A 25,980-nucleotide genomic window follows, 5' to 3' on the forward strand; every position below is an offset into this window, starting at 1 on the left:
GAACAACAGAGCCATTTTTCTTTATTCACTCCCTACTCAAAACTCATGACCTAAAAACCCTATCCCTTTAACAATGCACATATGCTAACCACAATTCTTTTAAACATTATCCCTGTCCCCGTTACTTTACTACACGCCGGAGAATCTAATGTCACGCGTAGTAAAGTAACATTAATCAAAATGTTCGGATCCTTTGCCATACGCCGGAATAATCCAACGCTACGTGTGGTAAGGTAACCAGTATCCAAGTGAGTACACAAGCTGGAAAATCCAACGCCACGTGTGGCTATGCCAAAACATGTTCTATGCGCACAGACAACTTTATTACACGCCGGAATATTCAAAGCCACGTGTGAGAAACTAACAACAAACCATATATGCCCACACGCCGGAATCATCCAACACCACGTGTGGGTAGAACAACCAAGGGAGGGTACTACATATGGTGTAATCCCATATTCACATAAGCAAACAATAAAGTACCCCGTCTGATATTAATCTCTAGCCCAGTTATTTAATCATAGAATGAATAACAATTCCTCAACACATATAATCCATATTCAAATTAATTATAAGCCTCATTAACCGGAATACCCATTTCCAAACCAAAGTAAACCATTTCGATTTAATATTCAAAACACTACTCAAAAGCTTAGGAATAAACAATCTCTGAAAATCCCCTAAGACAAGATAATAAAATCCAAAACACCGTATCTAGCACAAAGTTACATAATCCTTTATAAATAATATTAATGGCACTAATAATAATAGTAATAATAATATTAATAATAACAAAATATAAACGCGAAGTCTCGTGTCACAGGAAACAGGCCGAGACCGAACCGTTAGCCCGTTTTTATAACCTTATATATATATTATCAAAATAATATTCCCCTCCTTAATCCAATTTTCCCAAAATCCTTCCGAATCAAAAAGTGACCAAAGTGACCCTACATCCCGAGGGCAAAATTGCAATTTCACAATTACATAATTTGAACAAAATGAATAAATTGGGTCAGGGGTGGTACAAGTGATTCTCCATAGAAGTGATTATTGGCCTATCCAGAATCACTCCAAACAAGCCTTTACTAAGTATGGTAAAATCCTATATTGCCTCCCGGAAATTAAAGTAGCTCACTTGGCCCCATTGATCAAGATTTAGTGTTATAGAATGCCTACATTTCCACCCAGATATTGCAACATGTCTTTTAAAAAGGAAATTTAAATGTTTTTTCCAGCTAGACATTGGGTTTCAATTTTACCCTTTAGAACAAAATTTCAATAAAAAGAAAGAAGACGACTGTACCTAAGGTTTGCAATGCCTCTACCACTTGTTGCGCCCCCTCCCCCTCTTATATATATATATATATACACTGTGAGTTTCGGGGTTCAGTGTCTTTGAGACGGCCGGCTGCGCCGATTAGAGAAGTGGAAGCGATAGAGCGTGTCCGAGTGAAGATCGCTGAGGAAGATCGCTTCTTCAAAAATCTGCTGGGTTTTCGCAATTTGTATAAAGCGGGCTTGATCAGCAAGGTGGAGCACGACCAAAGGAAGAAAGAAGAAGAGGAAGAAGAGAGAAGACAAAGTAAGTGATGTCGTTCAGCAGCTTTCCTTTTGTTTCTGTCTTGTTGCCGTTTCTCAGCTAACTTGTGTGTTTGTGCAGTGGCAGGAGGGAGGCCGATGAGCGAGGCGACGAGAAGGCGGCTGGAGGGTCACGCGGCGTCGAAGCAGAAGAAGGGTGAGTCCCCTCGACCGAAGAAGAAGGCTCAACGAACGTCCGGAGGAGCTTTGGCATACGAGACGACGGTGGCGGATCGTCGCCGGGAAAAGAAGGTTGCTGAGGCTGAGGCCGTTCGAGAGGTCCACCTCCAGGTGACGGGGAAGAGGCTGATCGAGGGTGCCCTTGATGTGATGCCGTTGCCGAAAAGGCCGAGGGGACTGAACGAGGGGACATCCGTTCTGATTCCCGATGACGAGGGAGAGGAGGGGGAGGGGCCGGTGAACATTGCATGCCCTTGGAAGGTGGTGTCGTTCATCAATTGTATGATTGATGGCGCACAGATGGAGCTCTTGGAGCTGGAGCAGCTGTCGGTGAAAATGGTGCACGAGTAGACCGAACGAGCTTTCCGGCTTCAGGCTGCGGTAAGTTTCATACTGGCTATAATTTCAAGTGTTGGCGTGGTCGGCGCATATTTAAACGGTTGGTATGTTGCAGGCTAACATGGAGATGTGGCTATGCGTAAAGCGAGCCGTGATTGCTGCCGAACGGTACCAGAAGAAGTTTGAGGAGGGCCGGTCGAAAATTGTTGAAGCTGGTAAGCTCCTTCAGGAAGTCGGGGATTTCACAGAGTCGTCGTCATCGTTGTCGTTCTCTCGTTGTTTGGTTTGGACTTGGGATTTTTGATCTTTTGCTTCAATTATGTGTTTCTCTTCGGATTTTAGTTTATTTGAGGAATGTATTTTAAGGTTTGATGATCGATCTCATTTTTGTTACTATTTAAAAGTTATAGTAAATTGTCCCAATGCGATCCCCTGGTTGTCATGAGCGCATAGGATTTTACGGATCTCAATTCGGATAACGTTTGAACACCGAACGGATTTTACATATTGTGTGATTTCCGGGTTCGATAGGTTAGAACCATTGGATCACTTCCAAATTAATATATGTTGATCTAGGTATTCCTAGGATCGTGTAGGATTCGACAGATTGTGAATCGGAGCCCCGGATGTTCCGATTTAATAACTTAAAGTTTGTGTTTTACGATAACCGTCCGATCGTGCGATTGTGAGCGATCCGACCATCCGACCTGAACCAAACTCGTAGGACATGTTTCCTAGATCTTGTGGAACCCATAGGAACTTTCGGATTTGTAAAATGGAGGTCGTGGACCCCGCGGGCCCGGTTGACCAAGTTTGGGTAGTTTGACCCTCGATTGACCGTGAGTCTTCCGAGGTAGTCCCACTCTTCGAAGAGTACTAGAACGACCCTTTTGGACGAGTCTTGACCATCATTTGCTTTATGTTGATTATGTAGGTCTATGAGATTATTTATATGGTTTTGTGATGGAAATCTTATGTTTTTTAATTTAATGGTTTAGTTAAACGCTTTATATATTTAATAGTTGAATTCCTTATTTTTGTAAAGTAATTGTGATACATGTGGGTTTGATATATTCGAGTGTCTTGAGTTTATATATAATAATTGAGAAAGTGCTATGTTTGTTGATTTTGTGTGGAGTACTTAGAATGTTAACTTGTGTGTTATTAGTACTACCATAGGTACCTCCTTGGTTATGGGTTTTATGTTTCGGAGGTTTATTTTGCCCAGGCTCGTCGGAGTTTGTCCAGGCCCTTCGGAGATTTATTTTGAGGTTTATTTTGCCCAGGCCCGTCGGAGTTTGCCCAGGCTCTTCGGAGATTTATTTTGCCCAGGCCCATTGGAGTTTGTCCAGGCCCTTCGGATGTCTTCTTAATACGATGCCTTGGGAAAAATTGGATTAAGGAAGGGAATATTACTTTATAATATTTATATAAAGATTACGAACTCCACCATCATACGTACCTCCCCCCTTGGATGATGATATTTGGAAACAGTGGATATGGTTTGAATATACTATTCACACACGTGCCGGGTTTCGAGCGTGTGGGCTTTATTGGTCACGGATCCTGGAATTGTGGGATGCCGGAAAAATTGTGGATATGGTCAGGATATGACGGAACCCAGGGCATCCTTGACGGGATGTTGCTGTAGACCCTTGATTGGGTAGTCTGCGCGCGTAGGACGATTCCAGGCGTACGGGTCTTGATTCTTCGTCCGTACATGCTGGGTTAGAGTGTCAGTCCCCCAGTTGGACGACTCATCCCTAGCCACATGAACGTTTAAGGCCGGATAAGTGTGAGCTAGTCAACAATCCCCTGTTGGATTGTTTCCCCCAGTACATGATGTGCATCATCATATGTACCTCCCCTTGGATATTGATATATGGAAATTGTGGATATGGTCTGGATATGACGGAACCCGAGGCATCCTTGACGGGATGTTGCTGTAGACCCTTGATTGGGTAGTCTGCGCGCGTAGGACGGTTCCAGGCGTACGGGTCTTGATTCTTCGTCCGTACGTGCTGGGTTAGAGTGTCAGTCCCCCAGTTGGACGGCTCATCCCTAGCCACATGGACGTTTGAAGCCGGATAAGTGTGAGCTAGTCAACAATCCCCGGTTGGATTGTTTCCCCTGGTACATAATGATGGTGAGAGGTGGGTGTTATTATATTACATATATGTATATGTGGTTTTGATTCTGGTTTGAGATTTGTGAGTTTGTACATGTACGAATGTTTAAGCCCTGGATTGGGAAGTGTTGTTCGGCAACATACGCCTTGGATAGGGTATGGTTACGTGGAAAGAATTGACATAAAGGGAAGAGTTTGAGAATGTGTTCATTGTGTTTTGTTGGAATTTGAATGGTGATAAATCTGAAATGTATTTGTTGGTTCTGTTTGAATAATGGTATATTATCAGAGTTGTGGCCATTGATGACGAGAACTACGTGTGGCTTGATCCCTTGTCCAAGGGTACGTAGGCAGCCTGGGGTCTCACCTAGGTGCAGCCGCGAATTATTATTGTGTTTAAAAGGTTTGATCGATTCGGTGTATGTGATTGGATTTCTGATGTGGTTTTCAATGTGATTGTTGGATTTGAATCCGGTTTAATGATTTCTATGGTATTTGTAAAGTTGTTTGAGGTCATTAATTACATGGTTTATGTATTAATTGACTTAAGAACATTGTTGTGTCTGCCGCGCAAATCTCACGACCTGGAGTTCCGGGCCGAGGGGATGTGCGTTAACACGGGGTTTCCTGCTTTTGGGTGCGGTGCGGTTGTGCGCGGGCGTGCCAGCACGGTTTACCGTGCGTTGATGTTTTGGTGAGTGTTGGATGGGTGAATGGTGCGCCTGTTTGATCTGTCTTCTTGGTCAAACGATTGTAGCCGAGAGAGGAACTAGTCTCGGCTGTTAGGTTCACGGCCTGAACTACAAGGCCGTTGAGTGATGGTGTTGGTGGTGGGTTTTGGGCGGTGCTCCGGCGCGCTGCTCAGGGAGCGATGATCGTGTGATATATGGGGTGAGTAAGCGAACAAACAGAGATGGTGCTCCGGCGCCTTGAAAATCAAGGGTCGTATGATATATTGATGAATGGATTCTGCTTACAACCTAACACTACTCCTAGGAAAGCAAGTAAAGATATTGAAAGTGCATTACAGAAGAAAATAAGTTGCTCCGTGGGAGGCTTGTTTTGGTGTTTGAACCCTTTGAATGTAGCTCGAGTCTTGTATTTATAGGAAGAGTCCCTGGATGAGTAATCGAGGCTGAATTTACGCATAGTGGAGTCTGATTAGCGCAAGTGGGCAATCCAATCGACATTTGGGATCGTGAAGTATGGTGATGAGACCCCAGAAATCCCGGTGAATCTCGGCCGCCGCGCTCAATCGTGGGTTTTGAACCTCTGGCCGTGGAGACGCATTTATTGCCTGGATAGCTGGTGAACCAACATCTCAAGCTGTCAGAATCCTTGCGAGAATGTCCACGTCTAATCACTCTGATCTTCATCACCAAATCCTGACTTTAGTCACTTCCCACCTTCCCTCATGCATTAAATGTTACTTTGTGGCCAATGGGTTTTGCTGCATTAAACAGGCACTACTTCATTAAATGAAGCCTGGGACCCTGCTGTCACGTGATGATTTGCCTTTAATGCCTTGGCCGCAAATTTGTTCGGCCTCGGCCTCGGCCTATGCTTGAGGCCGAGATGATCATGCCTTAGCATTTCCTTCTTTTTTCTTTAAGGAAGGCGAAGTACCCTAGCGAAACGCTGCATTTCAGTCTCTGCAAACAAGTGCCAGGGCCGAGAGAAAGGGCTCCTTCGGCCTGCTCATGGCCAAGATTTATTAGGCACAAACATGTTGGTTCTGTTTCGAATTATCTGAAGGCCGGAGGCCTATTATGTGTTTGCATGTTGACAACTTGTGCATACTGCCAGTTGGGATTAAATTGTGAATTTTTAACAGGTTGAAATTTGGGGAAAGTCAAATTTTCAAGGGAGACTCTGCCGAAATTTCGGTAAAAAGTCTCAATTCTTAGTAAGTGGGCCCGACATCGGTGTGATGTCGAAAAATTTCCACAGGATTAGTCTCGGGTTCCGAGGAATTCGGGGCGGGTCCTGTCAACAAATTTAGTTATATACCCAATCATAGACAATAGTCTTATAAAGAAACACTATACCATTTAAAAACTACAAATACACCCAAAAAAAATCCAAAAATCGACAGCTGTATATTTTTTAATTTAATTAATAAGATGAAATACATTTATTACCCTTTTAACATAAAATTGGAATTCTAATCCCTTTATCTGGCATTGAAGCCAGAGAAGAGCTTCAGTCTTTCATCTTCATCTTCAACCCCAATTTTCAGTTTTTGTTCTCCATTTCTTGTTTTGAAATCATCTTTCTCTTTAGACTTTTTGGATTGTGCAGATGTCTATGTCTCCTCTCCATTGATGGCTCTGACACTTTTTCAACAGACCAAGCCTCAGCTCGCCAAATTGAATTACCTCAATCTCAATCTTGATCTTGATCTCTCCAAGTTCATTCTCCTATACTTTCTTCATCATCTTTCTGTTTTTGCTTGTAAATTTGTGGACGAAGGTATTGAGATTATGGTGGAATTTTACAGTGATATCAAAGGAACCTCAATCTCCATCTCCATCTCAACAAGTCGTCTCGACGGAAACGACAGCCGAGGACCTCGCCGGTTGTTCCAAAGTACTGCACAACGACAGCGACTCATCGTCTTCTGTTGTGGAGGAAGACAGGGATTTCGCTGCATTGTTGTCGTCGTTTGGTTTGGACTTAGGATTTTTGATCGTTTGCTTCAATTATATGTTTCTCTTCGGATTTTAGTTGATTTTGCATATGTGCGAGGATTTTAGTTGATTTTGCATATGTGCGAGGGTAGCCGGGCGCGGGCGGGAGGCGGTGGCCTGGAAGTAGGAGCTCCTACTTTCCTGCTAATCACAATTTGACATGTTTGTAGACATTTTTCTTTTTATGTTTTTAATGCATTGTTTTTGCATGTGTCAAACTGTGATTTGTGCAGAAAGTAGGAATGCCTCCTTACTGGGAAGGAGGGAAGCAGTGCCCAAATATTTGTATATAAAAAAAAAATTAAATAAAAAAAAAAACAAGAGTCAACTCAATTCGACTGCATCTTTTGGTTCTTCCGTTAGTAGGATATGGTTTTGTTCACATTGGCAAATTGGTGGCCCTTTCTCCAATATAAAAAGAAGAGAATACAAAATGATAATTAGAATGAATACACATGAATGCAAAAATCACAAAGTAATTTTCAAAGTAATTTTCACTAAATTTGAAGCAGTTTTGAGAAAGTTGATTGATAACTGGGATGCATGATAGCTGTTGCGTATACTTCTAATTTCTAAAATAGTTGGATTCAAATAAAGCCCCCCCAAAAAAAATATATATCAACTTTAATTTCCGCAGTAACTAGGCAGGAGACATGCATTTAAGCCTTAGCCATCAATAACAATTGCTTTGGTTTTACAATCTCAATTTCTTGCTTCAGCTACAATAATTCAGCAGTTAGTGTTCTCTCCATCTTTTTGCATTCCATAAGGATTGCTCTCGCTGAATCCATTTCAACTTCCTCCTATGCGCATCTTCTTCCGGAACTTTGATGCACTGCTGCTTAAGTTAAAATTCACCTTGGGCGGACTACAAAAGCAAAATGAAGCTGCGACCGCCTGTGTAGGTCCAAGTCCAACAACACTTTTCAATTAATTGAAAGAAATTTAATCAAACCTAAGGACTTCAGAGAAATTTAAATGCGGGAAGAAATATTAAAATTATCAAACTAAGAGATGCTATACACTGAAACACAAGTATCAAGTATTTTTCTAAGTCATTGCATCCGGTGATCCTAAAATACATTCCATGCTGATGTTCTCCCTTTTCTTTTTCTCACCAATTAGAAGAGAAAATGCTGTTCTGTTTCTCATATAATTCCTACATCGCTTCTCATTGATGAAGATACAATTCAGAAACACATTCAGACATCAGGCTTACGCCTTCATTAAAATGCCAAACATTTAGATATCAGGATCGGCCACAATCCAAATTATTACAAATATCTTTTGCTATGTTCCCTACCAAAATATATCATATATTTCCAGACATGTCAGAGAATCGTCATCTCACAGTGAAACTAATAAGGAAACTACATAACCATGATTTTGGCATACATAACCATGCTACACTTAAATTTTCATATTTTTACCACAACAGCAAAGATTAAAACATAAATCATTTCCTTTGCAATATCAAGGAAAAGTTGGGTACCCGTAGATCGAGACGGTGAACGTTAAAGATGTCCTTCATAGAGTGTGAATTATATGCTAATAGATAAGATTTATATGCCTCTCTTGCTGATTGGTGCAGATAGTAGTTGCCCTCAACCATCTTCTCCTGCATCAGTACGGCAATACATAAGGTTCTTGGAACCAGTTATTGTGTAGTAATAGGTAACAATTGAACAACAAACAGGAAATTACCAGTTTAGACTGCATATTTTTCAGCCTATTCATCCTAATTTGTTGTTCTGCAACGGGGACTTTTTCTGCCTGAAAACAGAATATAATAAAGAACTGAAACGGAGAACATGCACCGCACGTAGCAACCTAAACAAAAGCGATTTACACTTGCTTTAAATACAGACACCCTTCTAGAAAGGCATGACACTTTTGTTTTGTGTGTGCGCATGTGGGGTTTGGTTGTTTCTGTTTTTTTTCTTCTTCTTGACTAAATCATACCGTCAAATAGTGAATAAATTGCATCTCTTCGGGAATGAGGAAAATAAATTCCTTTCCTTTTCCACTTTCCCCTCGAGCTGTTCGACCGACCCTGTGGATATATTCCTGCAAGCAGATATGCCATTGTTGTGAAAGCGTTTAAGATTAATGGGAAAAAGAAACGGAACTCAGGATTGGATATATTCATCATGGGCTGGAAAACCCAACGCCCATGAGACACTGTATTCAAAATGGTTAAAGAAGAATTCTTTGATACAAAAATTAATTGAAATATGTTAGTAAAGAAGGAAAATTAGACACCTTGGGATCATCTGGAGGATCAAACTGCACAATCACGTCCTACAAGCAAAGAAAAAACAAGCATTAGATTTACCACGAGCATTTGCTTATTGTGATACTGCTATGTGGCAAAGAAGCATATTGGCATAACATGATGTTCAAACAGGATAAACTAACGTCAGGATAGTTATTAATGGATAAAATAAAATTAAAAAAACCCTTTCGTTTTCAATTCAACGATACTATGCCTTCAAAAGAACAGATTTCTTGCAAGAGGGTAGTTAAACATACAAAATTGAAATTTTTTTTTAACAAACTTCGAACAAAAAAACTTGTGAGAACCATAGATTTCGTAAGTGTAGGGAAATATACAAAATCGGATAAATAAATAGAAAAGAACAGTTGTTTTTACGAGGGGCAAGTTAAATATACAAAATCGGATAAATAAATGTCAGCAATCCAATTCTCTATACTCTTGCCATAGACGTGGCGGTAATGAATATGTTTGTTTCTTCTGAGGGGAATAGGGGAAAGGTGCAAAGAAATGGGATGTTAGCTCAAGAATGCTGCCAATTTTTTGTTATTAAACAAATGTTGTCATTGTCGTCGAACGCATTGGGATACTTATTGCTCTCGATAAAATATTAATTATAGACAAACTATTGAGAACAATAAATTTCAAAATTGTAGGCAAATCGCAAAAGGAAAAGGCAAATATATATACCACAGCACGAATATCCAACCCACGAGCAGCAACATCAGTACAAAGTAAGATTCCTTTCTCTGCTGTGCAGAATTCAAGGAAAGTAGTTGTCCTCTGCTGCTGCTTCTGCTCTCCATGGATATCAAAGCAATCCACATTAACGCATCTAAGAAGGTCAGAGTGGAATTTGACTGACTTACAAGAAGAGTAGAAGACCACCACTTTCTTCGACTGATTCTTCATCAGAAAAGAATACAGGAGAATGAATCTCTTTTCACTAGGCACAATACAATAGCCATGTTGCAGCCCTGCATTTGTGGCCTATAGTGCACACAATCTTGTCAGATTTAAAAGATGACGGCAAAATCATATGTATTTAGATACGAATACAGAGTAAATGATAGATACGAACATAAAACAAATGTAAAAGGAGGAACACATAAAACCCGCTCGACTCCTACCTTAGTTCTCCCATCATCCACATCAATAAAGATAGGTTCTTTCAATGACACGCTAGCAAGATCTATAACCTTCAGGTTTAACGGGAAAAGAATTATGAGGACAAGGAACGAAATTGACTATTATGAGATATGGTTTTAAAGAACAAACCTCCTTAGGGTTTTGAAGCTCAGATTCTTTTGCACCAGTCGATTCCAATGGTGTCTTCCCTCTCTTTCTCTTGCGTTTCTTCTTCGTCTCGTCCTCGAAAGATGTGTAAGGGATTGCGTCTGTCATAGCAACTGGTTCTAAAGAATTGGCACTTTAGGGTTTCTGGAACGAGACGAGCACTCACACACAAACTATGAGAATGCGCTTCTTTAGGGTTTCTGGAACGAGACGAGCACTCACGTACAAACTGTGAGAATGCGAAGGTAGGGTTTGGTCGTTAAATAACGCGAAGGTAGTGTTTTTTTTTCGGTCGTTAAACTTCGGCAAAAATTTACTTTTGGCCACTGTTGTTTGTCAATATTACCACTTTGATGCTCACAATTTTTTGAAATACTACTTTTGCAACTTTTCTCAATTCGCCCTCTGAATTTTAAAATGACCACATATTTCGTGAACTATGTTACCCATTCTGTTAACATGGTGTTGGGCAAGGGTTTAGTTAGGGCTGCACGAAGGAGGGTAAGGCCATCTCCAACCCATCAGGCCAAACCTAAAAAATACTAAATTTTAGCCTAATTCCTCTCCCATGCCAAGAAAAGTAAGGGGCTAAAATTTGGGAAAACCCGAAGTTGGGGCGGAATACTAGTCCAGCTATTGCCTGGATTGGAATTTTTGTGTGGAGCCCACTCAGCCATGATGCAACCGGCCATGTGCAACGAGGAAACAATGGGGCCCGCACTACTGGTGTTGCAGAAGATATTGCAAGCTGGCGTTGCAGCACTTTTTTTTAAATTCCAACAGTAACCAAAATCCAACAGTTAAAATAATATTTTAAATTAATCTAAATCATATCCAACCCCAAAAGTCACTCCAAACTCTATAAATACCGACCTATTTCTCAAATAAATTTATATTTATGGAATTTCAATTTTTTAAGGCCAAATTGTTCAAAAAATTAAATGAAGTTATTTAAAAAGATTAAATGAATAAAAGTTATCCATGAAAAAAAAGTTTACACTTAAACCATTCTTCAACAATTTAATAAAGTTGTGGACTTAAAATTTGAGTTTGAAGGGTTGGCGGAAAAAACGGTTTGAGTCTAGGCAAAACCCAAATAGTTACTTTTTGGAGGGGGGAAATTTGGATTTATGACCAAATGAGTTGGAGAAGTCCTAAGTGTGGAGAAATTATAGAGTGAGCCCAAACATCCATTTCTCCTACCCGTTGTCCCCCTTGCTTGGCCCTTCCTCTAAGGGGTTGTTGTGTAACAAGTACATAATGTCCATTGGAACGTCCATCTATTTTATCATCAACTTGATGAATTAATTTCAAGATATAAGACTTTCCTATTATAAAGGTTGTTCAAAAGGATCTCCCGTTCTTCCATCAAATATTCTGCTTTTTCCCAGATACTCAGGTTCAAATACTCATGGATTAGCTGTTTGCTTACTGGCTTCATATAATTCAAAAAACACTAGTTTTCTTGAAGCCTCTTGTTCATAACTCTCATCAAAAGGTGTTATTCAATAATGTTTATCTAGCAGACCCCCGTTAACCCGAGGGAGCATTCAAATATCTATCTTACATTCATTCGTGAGGACACTCCTAATGGGTTGAAGACCATGTCAACAGGTCTTCCAACTACTTTATCTTGTCTACATAAATTTTTTGAAACAATACCCTTATTTCCATGTCTTCCAGCTACTTTATCACCTACTTTGATTTCACGTTTTTGTGAAATATATACACGAATTGTTTCTAGATTGTAACTATAACCACCTTTTTTCTGGATCCATCTCACATCAATAACTCGACCTTTACAGCATGTGATACTAGAAGCAGAGCAGAAATCATGGGTTCTCTCCCACCTTCTTCCTACAACTTCATCAACCCACATTCTCCTCCTAGTCCCAAAACAACAACAGCAACCCAATCTTCTTCCTCCTCCGCCTGATGCATTGATGAATTTTTTGATTTTTTCTTTTAATGTTTTAATTTTATAATATTTTTAAAGAATTTTTTATTATTCTTTTCACACATCAGCATCAAAGTGGGTGACACACTTGTCACGTCATTAATTTAATAGAAAATCTAATGGTGAAGTTAACGGTGTTAGACCAAGGTCCGACGTGGTAAGTCTACTAAGTTTTTGAATTTGAATTCATCTTGTTTGAATGACAGTTCTTTATCCTTTGGTTCTTTTGAAAGATGAGCTTTGTGTTGTATAGAACTCTATCGCTTAATAGCTAATATCCTAGTTTGTAGGAATAGCTTTATGATTTTCAAACTTGTACTGATCTATACAATCATTATAAATACATATATATAGTTGTAGCCATATTGGTTTTGCAAGCTTTCACACCATTTCAAAGTCTTATATGGTATCCAGAGCCTCTAGTCTAACGATCCATTAATTTTTATTTTTTTCTGTTCTCATGGCTACCAACACCAATGATGCAAACCCACCACCACCTCCAACCAACAATTCTGCCACACCCACCCATGCTGCTCCACCCGCAATTTCCATTATTGTTACCATCAAGCTCGATAGAACCAACTATCCACTTTGGTTGGCTCAAATATCTCACATTCTTCACAACTGTGACCTTTTTTGCTATGTTGATGGCTTGGTGCCATGTCCACCCAAGCATCTCCCAGCAACACATGCTTCTCTACTGAATCCTGCTTATCTTAATTGGGTACAACAAGATCAGACCATTCTCAGTTGGATCAATAACTCATTAAGTCTAGCAGTATTGGCTACTGTCGCTCTTTCCCCCACTTCTCGCCAGACTTGGCAATCGTTGAGAATCATTATGCGTCACCTCACATAATCGGATTTTGCACTTGCGAAATGGGTTGTTGCGTACTATTAAGGGAGATATGTCCATTTTTTACTTTTTGGACAAAATGAATTCGATTTCTAATAATTTGGCTCTTGTAGGAAGTCCCCTCACAGATGATGATCTGGTCTCCATCATCATGAATAATGTCAGGGCTGCATTTGAAGTCACAGTTAGTGCTGCACAAGTCCTTGATACTCCGATCACGTATGAAGCCTTGGAGGCTCTTTTACTGAGTGTTGAACAATGTATGGGGGAGCAGTCACAGCATGTTCCTAATCTGAACACAGGCATTACTACCTTTGCTACTTCATGCGGCCATGGCAATCGAGGGCCTTTGCTGCTTCCAACAGAAATTCTGCTGCTACTCCTGGGCGTGGTCAATTCTGGTCCAATTTTCCCAATCAACGATCTTTCAATACTCCATGGGAGTCTTCTTCTTTAGTCCATGTTCGTTTCATTTGCCAGATTTGCAACAAGCCTGGCCATCAAGCTTTGGATTGCTTTAACATAATGAATACTGCATATCACCAATGCCCATATCAAATACTTGGCTCGTTGACACATGCACCAATGCCCATATCATACCAAAAATTGATAATCTCAATAATGCTCAAGAATATGTTGGTAATGATGACAGGACCTACCCTGAATTCATCAAAATCCAGGACGAATCCTGTGACAGTTCCGAGATCAAACCGATGCTGAGCCCACTTACTAACGATATACCCTCTTTTCCAAATCAAGGAAAAGAGAAACGAGACTTTCTGCCAAAATTTCAGCAGAGTCTCCCCTGAAAAACGGACATTTCCCAAAAAAAATCACCTGTAAAAATCACAATTTAAGAAACCAACTGCCAGCACACACAATTCAATGTCACCCAGTTTACAGAATAGGCTTCTATCCTTCAAATAATTCAAAGCAGAATCACCAGCAATGCTCTTAAGTCAAATAATACATTAACAATGCAATTTATGAACCCAAACAATTTTACGAATATCCACTGTAATCAACATAAAATAACTTCCCAATTTTCACCGTGTGACCCAAACACATCGCAAGTAGCTTAAAAACTCAGGCCCAAATCATACATCAATCCAAAACGTGTATCAAACCTATCTTAACCACAAACACCTTTCAATAACACTCACTTAGTCAAACGGGAATATGAATAATCATTCAATCACGCCTTGGTTTCAATCGAGCTTCGGGACCACCGACAACGTCAAAACCCAACTCATCAAAAACAAAAGAAGAAAGACTAAATCCAAATGACCGAATTAAAGTTTCAAAAATAAACTTAAGTTCGCGGTTGCACCTAGGTAAGACCCCATGCTACCTACGTACCCCTTTGTGAGGGATCAAGCCACATGTAGTTCTTATTACAAAAATCACTGTTCATATAACATACAATCATTTTCAGCAATACTAATAAGTTAATTTTAGAATTATCTTTTCCCTTTAATTTAAATCACATCATACCCAACATAATCCTTTTAAAACATTAATCTTTTCCTGACATATTATAATAATCCTTTTTTCCTCTCCCTGTTACTTTACTACACGTCGGAGAGTCCAACGCCATGCATAGTAAAGTAACAGTAACCCAAGTGTACGGATCTTTTACCACGCGCAGGAAAATCCAACACCACGTGTGGTAAAGTAACTAGTGTCCCAATGAGCACACACGTCGGAAAATCCAAGGCCACATGTGGCCCAACCAAACCATGTTCTATGTTCGTAGACTGCTTTATCACACACCGAATAATCCAACGCCACGTGTGATAAGCTAACAACATAACCATATATGCCCACACACCGGATAATCCAACACCACGTGTAGGTACCATAAACAAGGGAGGGTACTTAACATGGTGTAATCTCATATTCACATAACCAAATAATAAAGTACCCCATCTTATATTAATCTCTTGCCCAGTTATTTAATCATAGAGTGAATAACAATTCCTCTACACATAATCCATATTCAAATTAATTATAAGCCTCATTAACCGAAATAACCATTACCAAACCTAAGTAAACCATTTCGATTTTTATTAATATTCAAAACACTACTCAAATACTTAGGAATAAACAATCTCTGAAAATCCCCTAAGACAAGATAATAAAATCCAAAACACCGTATCTTACACAAAGTCACATAATCCTTTTAAAATAATATTAATGGCACTAACAATAATAGTAATAATAATAATGATAATGATAATAATATTAATAATAACAAATTATAAACGGGAAGCCTCGTGTCACAGGATACAGGCCGAGATCGAACCGATAACCCGTTTTTTTAAATCTTATATATATATATATATTATAAAAATAATATTCCCTTCCTTAATTCAATTTTCCGAAATATTTATTCCTAGTATAGAAAATAAACTCTCAAGCCTATATTCCATAAAGGCCCAAAGTAATTCAAATAGTAATCAAAACTTGTTTACACTTAACTTCCATAAAATACTATATTCCATAATTAAAACAATAGACTTTCGTAAATAACCCGATATCACCCAATCCATATACTTTAATAATAATCATAATAATATTAATTAGTGATAAATAATAACCTTTAGAGATCCCATATCCTCATTAATCATATTAAATCAATTTTCAATCCAAAACTCATTATGCAAGAAATTCCATATTAGAAGAACGAAGTACACTTAAAAAAAAATAAACATCCATTTATTTACTAATAATCATAGCCGAGACCCAAGACTCGCTTCAATAACCCATCGATCAAGTATCTCATACTCATCCATTCCATAACTTCAAGTATCAAACTTGTCACGCCCCGGACCCGGGGGTAGGTGGAAATCCCGCGCCCGGTGCGTGAGAAAATAAAAAGTAAATTAAAATAAAAAGAAGCCGAAGCATAAAATAAACTTTTCTTATAAAAATAGATCCCAAAATCTTACAACTTTACATGAAATAAATAAAGCTCTAACACTCTCATCTAATTCAGTCTGAATCGATTTAGTCATTGTCTTGCCCACTAATTCATCTGAAAAATTAAACAGAGTGAGGGATGAGCAACCACCGCTCAGTAGGGACATGAGACCTTACCACAGTAGATTGATATAAATAAATTAAGTGACATGCAATCACACAGCCAAATATCATATAATTAAGAATCATGCATGAATGAATGCTCTTCATCTAATCCCGTTAATTCATATAACTGGACAAGCAGACCTGCATGTCCCATACCATGCTTATACCACTTGGTCCCGAATGCCCATTTATATGAACTAACACCCATTTCAACCGTCCCATAATCCCCCTTTTGTTAGTCATCTTGCCTAACTCCCTTTTGCCAGTCCCGAATCACCCAATAAAAATCATGTGCACTGTGGGATCCCTGAGACCTGGTACCTACCAAGAGTTAGACTCAACAACACAAAAGACTATTTCCATTACCCTCTTTTTCATCAACCCAAGAATTCCAGCCATCACCGATAACATATGATCATGTCAATATTAATAAAATAATATAGATCATTAACAACACTTCAACATCCAATATCAATAATAATAATATCATGCATAATATAATGCTCACGAAATTTAATTTAATTAATCCCCGTAAAGACCTCCCGAGAAATCCCTACCTCGATTCCAAGGCATTGCTCCAAGTTAAGAAAATACAAGCTAAGTCCTATATCTCCCGCAAGAAATTCATAACCTCTCTCTCTCTCTCTCACGTTCTCTCTCTTTTTCACGTTGTATGTTTGTTATCAATGGAAGCAATAGTAAAACTTGCAAGCTTCCTATTTATACTAGAGTAAAGTCGGCAATTATGCTTCTATCCTTGGTTTTGGCGGTTGAGGATAAGAACTTTGGTATTGAGATAATATCTTATGAAGTGAAGACAGCTATCTACTTGGATAACAAGGCTATCCCTAGTCTGTTTACACGTCCCTTGAGCAATGCCACCTCTAGCTTATGTTATCACCTCCAACTTATATTATTAAAATGGTAAGACAACTATATAAATATATATATATATATAAATATAAATAATCAATTTAAATATATAACTAAATTTGCAACAAAATATTTATTTCTTCAAATTATTAATATATATACTTTTAAAAAAATACGGGTCTTCACAAAACTAATAATCCAAGAAATTCATACGATAGTCAACATAACTCAAATAACGGTCAAGACTTGTTAATAAGGTCGTTCTAGTCCTCGAATGGTGAAACAACATCGAAAGACTCACGGTCAACTGCGGGGTCAAACTGCCCAAACTTGGTCAACAGGGCCCGCGGGGCTCACGACCTCCGATTTTCAATCTGAAAGTTCCTACGGGTTCAATAAGGTCTACTATTCCCGTCTTGTAAATTTGGTCCGAATTGAACAGTTGGATCGATCGGACGGTTAACGTTTAATGCAACTTTAAGTCATTGAATCTAAGTATCCTGACTCCGATTCACGATCTGCGAATTCCTATACGATCCTAGAGATGCCTAGATCAACCCGGATAACGCCTAATATGCGATATCCGATCGACAATCAAACGATAATCAAATTCAAATTCGAGCATACCTTCGTGCTCGAGACGACATGGGGATCATTTTAGGACCCAAAGACCTGCCACAAAGTGGCCCACGCGCAGCCACATGCTCTAGCAGCGCGTGGGTGTCCATAGCGATTCCGGCGATCGAAAAATCTTCAAACCGCGGGTCAAGACTTATACCTACATGATCAGGACATTGAGTGGAGCAACTTTTGTTATTGGACCAGCCCCGAAAAGCGACCGGAGATAACCGAAATCAAGGGCCGAAACAGACCAAAACTTCTATCGCTTATTTGACAACCAAAACGCATAAATTAATCCTAAACAACCCAACCATCAGCTAGAACACATTGAGAGGATGAGAAAACATACCAAGTTCGAAGAATTTGGCTGTTGGAAACGTTCGAACGAGCTTCGGAAGTTTTACTTAAAAACTGGCCGTATTTCTCATTTTTCCGACGACCTGGGCGGTGGATCGTTGCGGCAGAGGGGTGGGGCTGGTACAGGGAGACTAGCCAGTCATTTTGGGACCGGTCTTGCTGCAAACGGTGGTCGGGGTGGCAGCGGCAAAGGAAAATTCGATTGTGGGGAAGGGGGGTGCTGTTTCTGTCGCAGGGGGAGGGGAGCTTGGAAAGAGAGAGAGAGAGAGAGAGAGAGAGAGAGAGAGAGAGAGAGAGAAGAGATAAAAATATGATTTAAAAAACCCTTTTTGAAAAATTTATGATTATGCCACTGAGCTCCTTTTGATCGTAACTTTTTCGTTACAACTCCGATTCGAACCCACTACGTGTCTACAGACTCATCTTGGCACGATCTACATAATAGTGTCATTCAACTCTCCAAAATCCTTCTGGATTAAAAAGTGATCAAAATACCCCTACCCCTGGAGGCAAAATTGTAATTTCAATATTAAGTAATTTAATTAAATTAATGAATAATTATATTTTGGGTCACAATGTTACAAATGAACAGGTTGGAAATGCTAAAATTGTCATGGCATCCACAAATTTTTCTCTTAAAGATGTCTTGAGATGTCCTAATGCTTCATCTAATGTGTTATCTGTTCACCGTTTCACTGTTGATAATCATTGTTATTTTCTAATTTATCCTACTTTTTTTTCTAATCAAGCACCTTAAAACCCAGAGGACGCTTTTCCAAGGGAGATGTGAGAATGGCCTATATCCATTACAGTTTCAAACCCCTTCATCAATCCAAGCGTTGGCGGCTTCCATAGGTTCTAGAGTTTCTGCACAAACTTAGCACTCACGCTTAGGACATCCTATGTCTGCCACAATAAAATATTAAATTGCGAATAAGATTGTAACCGTTTATGGTTATTCTAAATTTTCCTTTTGTCATTCTTGTCCATTAGCTAAGAGTTCTAAATTTCCTTTTAGTTTTTCATCATCTCAGTCACAGTTTCCTTTACAACTTGTACACTATGATTTATGGTGTTCTCCAGTTAATTCAATCAATGGTTTTAGATATTATTTGTTGTTTGTTGATGATTTCTCACGTTATTCTTGGATCTTTCCTATGAAAAATAAATCTGATGTCCATCAAATTTTCATTCAATCTAAAACTCAGGTTGAAAATATTTTATCTCATAAAATAAAAATATTGCAGTGTGATGAAGGTGGAGAATACACCAAAAAAACCTTTTCTCAATGCTTATTATCTCAAGGTATTCATCAAAGAGGTTTTCTTGGCCAAAACATCCATAACAAAATGGCTTGGTCAAGCGATAACACTATCACATAGTTGAAATAGGTTTGGCTCTTATGACTCAGTTTCACATGCCACAAAAATATTGGGTAGAAGCTTTTCAAACCGCTTTGCATATGATAAATAGGTTACCTACTAGAGTTCTTCAACAAAAGAATTCATATCAAGTTTTGTTTAATCGCAGTCCAAGTTATGAATTTCTGCAGGTTTTTGGGTGCACTTGTTTTCCTCTTCTTCATCCGTATAACCAAAACAAACTTCAACCACGATCGCATTCATGTGTATTCATGGGTTATTCTCTTAATCATCTTGGTTATCAATGTCTAGATTAACAACATGTAAGGTGTTTTTATCCCACCATGTGCTGTTTGATGAAGGTACCTTCCCATTTGCACATTTTGAACTCGCATCTCTCAGGCAAGGTGTCCTCTCTGACTCATGTACAGATTTTAGTCTTTCATTTAATTTTCCTATTACTAAACTTGATCTTGTTTACCCTAAGCCCATTGCAGCACCTAATGATCTTGTTCCAAGCCCAAGCCCACAAATAACGCACCCTACACAATCACAGTCGTCATCTTCATATTTTTTAAGCCAAGATAGTTGTCGTGACACTTTAACATCTTCTGCTCCAATTCGAGATTTAGTTGTGGTCTGTGCATCTTCTCCATTTGCCGTACTGTTGGAAGCTGCCACTTCTATTTCGCCTCTCATCACTGACATACATACTGATACTACTACTGCTTTGACTGAAGCTGCTCTGTCTACACTACATGTTCGACATCGGATGGTGACTCAATCTCAAACAGGGAGTTTAAAATCCTTTTCGAGGTATGCTTTGCATCTCCAGGTTGATTCTGTAGATGTTGAGCCTTCATGTTTCAGCAAAGCTATCAAACATGCAGAATTGAGGACTGTCATGGCCACAGAGTTCAGTGCTTTGCAAAGGTGTGGGACGTGTACTTTGGTTCCTTTTCAACATCACATGAATGTTCTTCCCAACAAGTGGGTGTTTAAGATTAAAAGGCACTCCGATGGATCCATTGAGCGTTATAAAGTGCGTTTGGTGGGTAATGGTTTCCATCAACAGGAGTGGCTCGATTATTCAAAGACATTCAGTCTTGTGGTTAAGCACACCATAATTTGTATGGTTTTTGGGGAAGCCTATATCTACACCATGTATTTTTGGTCAGAAACTGAGTCTTCACCATGGTGAGCCTCTTTTGGATCCTTCTGAATATCGCCAAGTTGTGGGTGCCTTATAATACCTCACTATTACTTCGCCTGACTTGTCTTATGCTGTGAACCAAGTCTGCTAGTTCATGCACTCACCTACAATAGTGCACTGGCATGTAGTGAAACGCATCCTATGGTATTTGAAAGCCAGATATGATCATGGGCTTCAGTATCAACCTGGCAAGCTTGAATTAAATGCTTATTCTGATGCTGACTATGCAGAGGATCCTGATACAAGGTATTCTACTGGTGGTTTTTGTGTTTATTTTGGTTCTAACTTAATTTCCTGGAGCTAAAGAAGCAGAAGACTGTTTCATGTTCTAAGACAAAGGCCGAGTACAAGCAATTAGCTTATACCACTGCTGAGTTATCTTGGTTACGCTCCTTATTCCGAGATCTGTGTATTTTCTTACCTACGCCTACCATATGGTGTGATAATGTGATAATGTTTCTTCTATTGCTCTTGCTTCCAATCTGGTTTTTCATTCTCAGACTAAGCATTTAGAAGTCGACTACCACTATGTTCGGGAGAAAATGGTTCCTGGTGAGTTGAATGTTAATTATATTTGCTCTTAAGATCATATCGCTAATTTGTTCACTAAAGGTGTTAGTTCTTCTTGGTTCAAGACACTTGTTTTCAAGCTTCATGTTCTCTAAGGACCACTTAGCTTGAGGGGACTGTTAAACCAAGGTCTGACGTGGATAAGTCTACTGAGTTTTTGAATTTAAATTCATCTTGTTTGAATGACAGTTTATCCTTTGGTTCTTTTGCATGAGGAGCTTTGTGTTGTATAAGACTTTATCGCTTAAAAGCTGATATCCTAGTTTATAGGAACAGTTTTATGATTTTCAAACTTGTACTTATCTATACAATCATTATAAATACATAGCTGCAACTATATTGGTTTTGCAAGCTTTCACGCCATTTCAAAGTCTTATAGACGGAAGGTGTAATTTGGTCAAATTTAAAAACGTGGTTATCAAATTGATGGAATTAAAACCTCATAGCCCATTTTAATACAGCACCTAAATCTCGATGGACTAAAATGCCGTTAGTCCAAAAAAAAGGCTTATTCACACCAATGCCCCCCCAAACTTAAAGTGGTCCATTTGGCCCGCTTGATCGTGGTTTGGTGACCCACTTTGCCCCCTACCGTCAATTCCGTCCAAAAGTCTGTTAATTATGATGACGTGGTAGGGGTGTTTTTGTATTTTCAAATTCATTAATATTTAAATATACAATTTTTTTTTAATTATAATTTTCCAATTTTAATAGTTTATTTATTTCTCCTCCTTTTCCTGCAAAACCCTAAATTTACATTTCTTCGAAGTATTTCTGAAATCACAACGAAAATATGTGCTTCTAGTTCGTTGTAATCCTAAGAAGTTGTTTACAATTTTTTTTTACTGAAATTCCTTGGCATTGACCGTGCATCAACGAGAGCCTTTTCCCCTTGGGATTTTTTCTTTTTGTTTTCCCCGCCAGACAAGAAATGTTCATAAATTACATATGCATGAGGTGTTTACTTAGTTTCCGAATTCTTAACTTTTATTGTGTCTCTGTTTCTTTTCTTTTCCTCCCTTCTTAAGCTCTGGTCCCTTCATGTTCTTCCAACCAACTTTTTCTTCTCGTCGGTATAGCTAGTTTTTAATAGCAAAATTTATCGGAAAATGAAATCAGAAGCAAAAGTAAAAAATAAAAAAATGTACATGTTGGGGTTTCATGAATTTATGAGATTGAAAACTTTCTGTAACTGTAAATGTTCAGATGATTAGCTCTACAATGGTGGAGACAAACCTCAGAGCTGGAGGAGTTGCATCGCTGGGTTCTCTAGCTTTCAGCATTTCAAGACGAGTTTTGGTTTCTAGAGTTCCAAATTTTCCTTGAAAAATTACACTTTTCTAGCTCAGTTTCACGGAAAATCTTCTGGGTTCTTGCGGTGAAGAAGCTCCAGATACTTACAGAATTGGAGGAATTTTGTGGGTGATTGTGGAAATTTGGGAGTGAGAGAGGTTTGGTTTGGGGATAAGAGAGAGCTGAATAACTAGAAATTTTTCAATGGGTGGGTTAGCTAAAGTTAGTAGCTTAAAATTTAATGATAATTTTTTTTTTTTGTACTTGCATTTTCTATAATTTTTCTAGAAATAAAAGTATATATTAAATCATATAAATCATGCTAATTGTAAACACAAGAAAAAAAAAATGAAATTAGAGCCATATTATTCACGAAAGGATGAATTTCATTTAGAAAAATGATTCTCTTTTGGAGACAAATTAATAGAATTTTTTTTAAATTGATGTTGGGACAAACTTTGATACCAAATACAAATGTGGAAGACCTCTGACTATGCCTATTGGTGTTGAAATTGTATATATTTTTATTTATTTTTAGTTAAAATAATAGGCCATACGTATATTTAATTTGTTTTTTTCCCAAATCTTCCCTGGGCTACAGCCAAGGGCAGCCCTTACTTTGGTTCCGCCCATGTAAGAGATTTAGTTTATGGGAGTGATTGGAATGTTAGTCAGAAAATGGGAGCAATTTCCCCCACCATTTGGGTTGGTGGTTGCTTGGGCAGGGAGGGAGTGGGCTCGGGGGGAGGGGCGGTTATGGCTCCCAATAGGGAGGTGGGTAGAGAGAGAGAGAGAGAGAGAGAGAGAGAGAGATTCTTTTTAGTTTTAAATTTTTTAGTGTTTTATTTTAATTTTAATTAGTTTTAATAATTGGAATATTTAATTATATTTTTACCTACATGGAGGTGGGCTCCACTTGCCACATCACTCTTAATTGGTGGATAATGATCCATGTATATGAAATTACAAAAACACCCATGTCATGTCATTATAGTTAACAGATTTTTGAATAGAGTTGACGGTAGGGGATAAAATGGGTCATCAAACCACGGTCAAGCAGGATAAATAGGTCACTTTAAGTTTGGGGGGTAATGTGAGATTTGACCATAGTTTCAAGGGATGTTAATGTAAATAAGCCCCAAAAAAAAACCTTTCAATTATTGTACAAGCCAAACATTAGAATGAGAATAAAGTCTATTACATGGTTATTATTTGCAAGCATTTCCAAACACCGGAATTAAAAAAAATTATTCCCATTCTCTATAAATAGGGACTCATTTCTAAGCAAATCCCATGAGCCAAATGGACCCTTAATGAGGTTGCAAACTAAACTCACCGTTACCTTTCGCTCGGAAATTTGTTGGCATGATCACCATCTGGGCTTCTAGGCTTAGAAACATACTTACTGGACGTGACTTAACATACAAATTGGGCTTGGTTTAGACCCAAATGCATGAAGCAAAAGCAAATCTTGTTGCCTTGTAATAAGACAGCAAGAAATGAGAGCCCATATCCTTTACCGTGTGGCAAGCTTTCACAGTTAATGCCAAGACCCAAGAATGCATCTCTCCCTCCCATGGTCCTCTAACCTACAGTGTGTCAGATTTTCTCTCTACAATTAGATAGATCAACCCCTTTTGCTTTAATTACTTTTTCAGAGCTACACCAACTCAGTTCCCAAAATAAATCCCCAAAAACCAACACTAGAAATAGATACATACATACAATCTAAAATTCCCTCAATTATTTTTTCTCCACAGCCATCAAAAACCAGAGAAAAGAAAACAAAAAATGCAGTCCATGTTAAACCTCCATGGCACCTTTGGCCTTCCTCTGTGTATTTCAGGGATAACCCATCATCATCTCACCTTCTCTAAGGAGTATATTTTCATCTCTCTCTCTCTCTCTCTCTCTCTCTCTCTCTCTCTCTCGAATATGTGTTTTTGGTTTTTATTCTTTTTTCTTTTTGTGGGTGGTTTTGTTTTCGGATGGCAGATCATGATCGCAGAAGGGAGGCCATGAAAAGGCAGAGATCACAAGCCAGAGCAGAGCTGCATGCAAATCAAGAACTGGGTTTTGAGAGAAGCAGTGGAAGAGTGGGAGAACAGATCAGGGAAGGTGGGGTTGATGAAGATCTAGCTAGTGTGCTACATGATCTGTGTTGCAGTTATTTGGCTTGTACTGCAAAAGCTGCATAGCTTTATTAGCTTAGCTTAATAATTAATCAAATATTTATGTTTTTGGATCTAGCTAGACACCAAATGTTTGCATTTCACTGAGAAACCATTATCATAGGACAGGCATAAAATCTATTAGCTCCTTTTCCAGGATAATTCCAATGTCTATTCTCAGAAACAAAAGCAAATTGCTGCACTATCCTATTATTTCTTCCATTTCAATTTTCAGGCTAACGACTGAATCATTTAGCCTTTTTTTTTTTTCCATATTATTTTTCCTTCTACGATATGTCAATAGCCTTCTAATAACCGTAAGTGTCCACAATATAGCAAGTTGCCCGTCTAGCTCAGTTGGTAGAGCGCAAGGCTCTTAACCTTGTGGTCGTGGGTTCGAGCCCCACGGTGGGCGTATTGAATTTTTTATTTTGTCAAAAAGTCACTTTTGGTCCTTGTGGTTTACTACTTTTACCACTAAGGTCCTGTGGTTTCAATTTCGTCACTTTTGTCTCTGTGGTTTCAATTTGAAGCAATTTAAAGACAATTCCCAATTTCTGATACTTATTGAGGGGCATTTAGGTCCAAACTTGCAGCCCCTCCCCAATCACCTTACAACCACCCAACAACCCCTCCAAAAACTTCTCTGTTGTAAACCAACAACAAACGGTGCTCCATTTGAATTTTTGTTGATAAAAATTATGGCCATCTATACATAAACATCAACTAACAAAATCATAATCGAGCGGGTCTTAGGATTATACAAGGGAGATACATTTCTTTATCTTTTTCTCTGAACCAAAATAAAAACTCACAATTATAATCATAATCCATCTCATTTCTTCATAAGGGATGAAAGTATTCTCCAGCCAAAAAAGAAAAACAAGGTAGCCAGAGCAAGTCTACTTCGATCTTTTGTAAGCTTCATAAAAGTAGCCTAGGATTACAATAGCGTCATCAATTGCAGCTCTTATTGCACCTTGTGCCAGTGTCACAAGCTTTGATAGTTTCGTATTATGTAATTCAACATAATCTCTTAAAAATATGTTGATGAAGGTTGTATAAATGGTACATCTCCAAGGAGCATTGTTTGTTGCTGGTTTAGACAGTGGGATTGTCAATGTTTACAGCA

General features: G+C 38.7%; 1 protein-coding gene, 1 long non-coding RNA gene and 1 other non-coding gene across 3 annotated transcripts; 2 read left to right on the forward strand and 1 right to left on the reverse strand.

The window, feature by feature from the left end:
- Positions 1 to 8,374: 8,374 nt before the first annotated feature.
- LOC110770849 (DEAD-box ATP-dependent RNA helicase 51-like) lies at positions 8,375 to 10,597 on the reverse strand. Its single transcript, XM_021975075.2, has 7 exons — positions 10,472 to 10,597; positions 10,324 to 10,392; positions 9,884 to 10,183; positions 9,181 to 9,219; positions 8,881 to 8,985; positions 8,623 to 8,691; positions 8,375 to 8,536 (listed from the first exon to the last, which is right to left on the reverse strand). The coding sequence occupies exons 1-7, from the start codon at positions 10,595 to 10,597 to the stop codon at positions 8,375 to 8,377; spliced, it is 870 nt and encodes a 289-aa protein (XP_021830767.2).
- A 13,609-nt stretch (positions 10,598 to 24,206) lies between these two features.
- Positions 24,207 to 24,930, forward strand: LOC110771207 (uncharacterized). The gene is made up of 2 exons (XR_002528853.2): positions 24,207 to 24,557; positions 24,673 to 24,930. It is a non-coding gene; the product is annotated as an uncharacterized LOC110771207 (long non-coding RNA).
- Positions 24,931 to 25,190: 260 nt separating this feature from the next.
- Positions 25,191 to 25,263, forward strand: TRNAK-CUU (transfer RNA lysine (anticodon CUU)). Its single transcript has one exon. It is a non-coding gene; the product is annotated as a tRNA-Lys (tRNA).
- Positions 25,264 to 25,980: the final 717 nt, after the last annotated feature.

This window comes from Prunus avium, chromosome 6, assembly GCF_965620075.1.
Source record: "Prunus avium chromosome 6, drPruAviu1.hap1.1, whole genome shotgun sequence".
Taxonomy (NCBI): Eukaryota; Viridiplantae; Streptophyta; class Magnoliopsida; order Rosales; family Rosaceae; genus Prunus; species Prunus avium.

Coding starts and splice junctions, on each gene's coding strand:
- LOC110770849 (XM_021975075.2), bottom strand. CDS start 10,597: ATGACAGACGCAATCCCTTACACATCTTTCGAGGACGAGACGAAGAAG. Junction 10,393..10,471: donor AGCTTCAAAACCCTAAGGAG/GTTTGTTCTTTA, acceptor TTAAACCTGAAG/GTTATAGATCTTGCTAGCGT. Junction 8,986..9,180: donor ATCCTCCAGATGATCCCAAG/GTGTCTAATTTT, acceptor ATCTGCTTGCAG/GAATATATCCACAGGGTCGG.